This window comes from Rhagoletis pomonella, unplaced genomic scaffold, assembly GCF_013731165.1.
Source record: "Rhagoletis pomonella isolate Grant_MI unplaced genomic scaffold, Rhpom_1.0 Rhpom_scaffold_00005, whole genome shotgun sequence".
Lineage (NCBI taxonomy): Eukaryota > Metazoa > Arthropoda > Insecta > Diptera > Tephritidae > Rhagoletis > Rhagoletis pomonella.
The window spans coordinates 15023470-15029559 of NW_023458559.1; the positions used below are offsets into that span (position 1 = coordinate 15023470).

General features: G+C 37.9%; 1 protein-coding gene across 1 annotated transcript in view; it reads right to left on the reverse strand.

Moving 5' to 3' along the window:
* Positions 1 to 3460, reverse strand: part of LOC118740013 (52 kDa repressor of the inhibitor of the protein kinase-like) — a 34783-nt gene extending 31323 nt beyond the window's left edge. Inside the window, exon 1 of the mRNA XM_036471513.1 lies at positions 3107 to 3460. Within this exon, the coding sequence (XP_036327406.1) occupies positions 3107 to 3460 (354 nt within the window). The remainder of the gene's footprint in view (positions 1 to 3106) is intronic.
* Positions 3461 to 6090: the final 2630 nt, after the last annotated feature.

The window sequence follows — 6090 nt, forward strand, 5'->3', positions numbered from 1 at the left end:
TGCAACGCTTTGTTCAATATTTTCTTTAAGTGCAGAAACTTCTTTGGCGGAACCAGAAAAATTTTAGGAAGTCTGAAATTAATGGCGTTTTGTTTTTGCCAAAGAATTGCACCTTCACATTGCTTTCTGTATCTTTTCTGCGATGAAGAAAACTTGGATTTTAAACAAAACTTGATATGCGTGAATATGTGTTCATATATGTATACCTGACTCCATAAATATTATGTACATATGTACATACATATGGATGGGTCATTAATTTTTCATACCTACATATATACATACTATATAGGCTACCTCATGGTGAGGTAAATTTTCATATAACCCGGTTGCTTACTGGTCACGGCTACTTTAATCCTTACCTCACACGCGATGGCTGGAAGATACTGATACATGTGATCCCTGCGCTGGAAGCGTTACCGAAGACGTCGAACATGTATTCTTCTACTGCAACAAGTTCCCTAGAGAACGGATTTATCTGAGCATGGGCGTAGCCAGGTAGGGGCGGGGGTGCCCGAGCCCCCCCTAACTTTCAAATTTTCCTTATATATATATAAAATAGTACCCTGAAATGCCAGCTTAATAGGGTTCTTTTGCTTTGTGACAGTTTTACAGGATTTAACCCAGAAAAGTTAGGGAACGCAATTAATATTTCACTAATATGGGTCTAGAAAAAAGGCTCTTTAGAAGAAAGTATGCGTAATAAAGTTTCAAAACACGAATTTTTAAAGTCATATATTAAATTTTTCGCTTTATTTATAAAACATATTGATAATTTTAAACATATTAAATTTGTCTTTTTACTTATAAATCAATGAAACGAAGAATTTTCAAATTTTTCGTGGTTTTTTGAAAAATTCTTCTAGAACTTCGTCAACTGAAAAATTTATATCTCTGTGAATATTCATAGATGCTAGACCGTTGAGCCTTTCTTGACATGTTGTATTTCTCAAGTAGGTTTTAATTCTTTTCAGGCATGAAAAGCTTCGCTCAGGTATGGCTATTGAAACGGGCAAAAGTGCCAATATATGTAAGATCTTAATAACATTCCCAAAAGACGTTGTATTAGCTACTTGTAATGCTTCGAGAGCATTTCGAAAATGTTCGTGTGAAACTCGTTTTTTCCACATTTTTACCTCCAGAAGAAAGTTTTGTTTCGAGCAGTCGATTACTCTTTTATAGAAAGCAAACAATTCTTCAGTTTTTTTTTCGTTAAAATCATTCTTTGGAAACAAAACACTAAAATTATTTAAAACTGATTTATGATTTAGGAACCGGCTTTTCAATTGAGCAATATATGTTTCAAGGAAGGTAATGTAAAAAGCAATGCGATAGTATGCCTCGGCGTCTCCGAGCGATTCTTTTGGCGACTGCTGTATCGCGGTACTTTGATTTCTGTATCTAGGTTGGTGCATACTTCTTCTACGTGTTCGAAAAGCAAATGAAAGTTTTTTTTGCATCTTGTCGCATTTCTTCAAATTCCTTTAAAGCCAAGTCGGCTAAGCTCATTGCTTCTGCAAGATCTTCATCAGGTACTTGTAATTGCCGGCTAGCAAAGCAACAACAATTTATAAATAAATATAGTTTAAAAAAAAACTAAAAACACGCTTTTAAAGCATATCAAACTAAAAAGTAAAAAATAATTCTTAATATAAGTTGAAAATAATAATGAACAAAAAATACTAGTATTATTGTGAAAAAGCGTGGGGCGCTCTTTGCCATATTTTTGGTCTATCGGATGTCATTAAAGAACGAACAATAAAAATAATATTTTAATGGCCTTATTCATAAAAAATAAAGTAGCTTTATAAAAGGTTTATAAATTGAAAAATATATTAAAATGTCAATTTATAAAGCTCTTTAAACCTACTTTATTTTTTATGAATAAGGCCATTACAATATTATATTTATTGTTCGTTCTTTAATGACATCCGTATAAATACAAGTTTAAAGGCAATGCCACACGATGGGGTATTTGCCAAAATTTGGTGCAAATCGTATCCCAATTGTGTGAATACCCAAATATTTTTCTTTATCCCAATTATGAAAATTAATTTGTTGAAATTTTCAATAGAACATCGCTGTATTGTACTAATCTTTTAACTAAAAAAAAATGTTCTCAATTTTTTTTTATTTTGTACCAATAGCCCAATATAAAAATGTATAAATCTGTACTAATGTACCAATCCAGTGCCTGTAACGAGAATATTCTAACCGTATATGCATAAACACTCAGTGCAAGTTGAAGACTGACTTTATTGAGTAACAAACATGTTGAGCGATAGGGAGAGTTAGTGCATATGTGGAACTCATATAAGTACATAAGTATATATAGCATACCTACATCATTTATATACATACTTGCCCTTGACAGGTATGGATAGGTATGTTCTCGTGACATCCTCTCTTTTCTGAGAAAAAATGAACTTTTTGATCTTATTATTAGAGGCAAATTTAGAGCATAAATCTGAAGTTCACTCAGTTTCTATGCATCGCATTCGTATTACATGTAGATGTGTGTGCACACAAAATATTTGTATATTCCCTCCAGTACTGCTGGAGTCAATCGCTACTTTTGAACCGCTACTGCACCGACTCCTAGGTAAGTATCTACTCTATTAACCCGTGGTAGTGCAGAGTCGAAGCAGAATAGCGAAAAACTACGACAGAGGGCGCCCATAAATCACGCAAGTGACTACTTTAGTAACTTCCGGTAGTGCAGAGAGAGCCGATGGTGACTACCGCCTAGGACATTGCCTTGTAAAAGTAATCGATGGAATACACTGGGTCGGTAATTAACGGTGTTTATTAGGTAGCTACCGATTCAGCAGTCCTGTAGTCACTCCCCCGTACTGCAGGGTTTGTGGATACATATTTACATGTATATACGTATGCATATATATTTTTATGTGTATAAGAAAAATAGTATATGTGTTTATAAAAGTAAATGCTATTAATTGAGATTTTATAAAAGTATTTGCTTAAGTTTAATATTTTGAAGGGTCGTATTTTTCGACAGGTTTGATTTTCCGTCCGTAGCGGGAGACCTTAGTCTGCCGGTCTGCATTTTCGCCGGAGTACTGAGTTTGGATGCCGCTGCTCTGGCTTGTTCACTAGGTGCAATTTCCTGGTACTCATTGGATACAGGTACGTGAGCGTTATTGGATTCACATTCCAGCGTTGGTGAGTTTTCCGAAGGTATATTCGCTTTTGTTGTATGGAGATATTTGCTGTTTCTGCGATATTTTCTGCCTTCGGGTGTTTCCACTATGACTGAGCGTGGACTTTCTGTCATCTCGACGACTTTGGCTGGTTTCCATTCGCGATGACCTGTCTGCATTCTGACGTTGTCGTCTGTTTTAAGCGGTGGGCGAGGAGTTGCGACCTGATCGGCACAGCGTTTTTGATTATCACGCAGTTCCTGCAGTTCTTTGGCGACACCAAACACGACTTTGGGCATTCAGTTTATCTTTTCAATAGGCAGAATGGTCCTGGTTTGCCGACTGAATAATCGTTGACTGGGAGATTTTAGTACTTTGTTTCGCGGCGTATTACGCAGCAACAACATCGCTAAATATGGATCGCTTCCATCGTGCCAACACTTCTTTAAAATACCTTTAACAGTTTGAACGTTGCGCTCCGCGAATCCATTGGATTGAGGGTAATGTGGTGAAGAAATTCTGTGCTTGAATTTCCAGTTTGTTGCGAACTCTCTGAAGGCTTGGCTGCTGTATTGTGGGCCTCCATCGGACTCAAGTATCTCGGGAATTCCATGTACGGAGAACCACTGACGTAATAAATATATTACTTCCGATGATGTACTTGACTTGAGTTTTCGGAAGTCGTTAAATCCGGAGTAGTGATCGGCGATCAGTAGAAAGTCGTCACCTTTAAATTTGAAAATATCTGTCGACACTAATTGAAAGGGATATTCGGGTATGTCTCGCAATTTCAAAGGTTTTTAGGGTTTGCTCGTTGTGTTTGTTGACATACTGCACACTTTTCAACGAAGTCTTTGGTGTCGGTCGTAAGACCATTCCAAAAAAATGATTGACGGATACGATGCATGGTCGTTGAGATTCCGCTATGGCCCCTATGCGCTTCTGCAATGACAGATTTTAATAAATTATGTGGTAGAATAATTTTGTTACCCTTCAACAACAACTCGTCTTCGCACGTAATTGCGTGCCTAATAGCCGAGTATTTTCTAATGGTCTTTGGCACCTCAACTTCGTTATCTGGCCATTTTCTCATGATGGCTGCTTTGAGTGCATGTAGTTCGCCGTCGGCTGCAGTTTCTTTAATTAGCCTTTTGCGCATTGTGTCTCCAATTGCATGGATTAAGTAAACTGGCTCGTCTTCATCCATTTATATCGGCTCGCAGTCACGGCTCAAAGTATCTGCAATTGGTATCATCGATCCTTTTGTGTACGTAATATTCGGTGAATATTGTAGAATGTCGTACAGCACACCCTGTAATCGTATTGGTGCATTTTGAATCGGATTGCTGAAAATCGTTTGCAGGGGCTTATGGTCCGTTTCAATTTCTAGCTGTTTCCCGTAAACGTAATCGTGAAACTTTTGACATCCAAAACGGATAGCCCAGGCTTCCTTGCTTATTTGCGGTTGTTTTTGCTGCGATTTAGTTAATGCTCTAGTGGCGTACCCTAATGGTCTGCCGTCTTGCATCAGGCATGCCCCCATAGATTGACTGCTGGCGTCAACCGATAGTTTCACTGGTTTCTTTACGTCGTAATAAGCTAGTACGGGAGTTTTTGTCAGTGTTCGTTTTATAGCTTCGAATGCGCTGGTATGCTCGTGTTCCCATCTCCACACGTTTTCTTTACATAAAAGTGGGCGTAATGGCTCTGTCAATCTCGATAAATTTTTTATAAATTTGCCGAGATATGTTACCATTCCCAACAGGCGTTGCAACTCTTTAACACAAGATGGCTTTTTGAGCAGGCAAATTGCTTTTATCATTTCTTCGTCTGCTTTATACCCATTTTCGGTGAAAATGTGACCTAGAAACTTTAGCGACTTCTTTTCATACTCACATTTTTCGCGATTTAGTGTAAATCCAGCGTCTTTCAATCGGCTTATTACTTTCTGTGTTGTTTTTCGTAGCTCGCTTAGAGTCAGTGCGTGTATGAAAATATTGTCCATGGCCACTTCGCATCTTTCTATGCCTTCTAACGTTCGATTCATTACACCGCAGAAAACTTCTGGCGCTGACGAAATTCCAAAGGGCATACGAAGATAGCTAAAACGTACCCAGGGCGTAGAAAATGTTAAATATTTCAATGTTCGTTCAGTTACTTTGATTTGCCAGAAGCCTTTTTGGCAATCAAGTTTGGTGAAAAATTTGCTACCATGAATTTTTGCTGCTACCTCTTCGACAGTTTTTATAGGGTAAATCGGTCGCTTAATATATTTGTTCAGTTCGATCGGGTCCATGCATACACGTATCTTATTTCGTTTGTTTACTACTAGCATTGGACTAACAGCAGGTGTGGGCTCACTAACGCTTTTTATTACGCCGAGTTTAACCATTTTTTGTATTTCCTGCTTCACACTTTTCTCGATTGCATATGGAACCTTCCTCTCTGGAACGATTTTAAATTTCGGACTGTCTACGAAATCTATGTCGTATTCGAAATTGTTGCAGCACCCTAACTGGCTTACACGCTTCACAAATCCTAACTTTTCGCAGTCGTCAGCCCCTAAAATCGCCTGATAGTTCTCTCCAATTACTTTGAAGCATACCAATTTTTGGACGTTGTTCGTTGTACGCTGTGTACAACAGGGTACTTCTGTCCCACCTAACACTTTTATAAAACCGCCGTCATATGCCTTTAAGCGTTTAATTTCGCTGCTATTTATCTGAACACCAAGCTTTTTGGCAACTCTAATTGGTAGTACGTTATAAAAAGCTCCAGTGTCTAATCTCAATTTTAGCTCATATTCGCCGATTCGCACTTTTTCTGTCCATTTTTCTTCATTTTCGGTTGAAGTAACGGAACAGCTTATTTTGCCTACGAACTAAACTGCTGCAGGAATGCATTTGTTTGCAGCTTCAAAACATTCTCT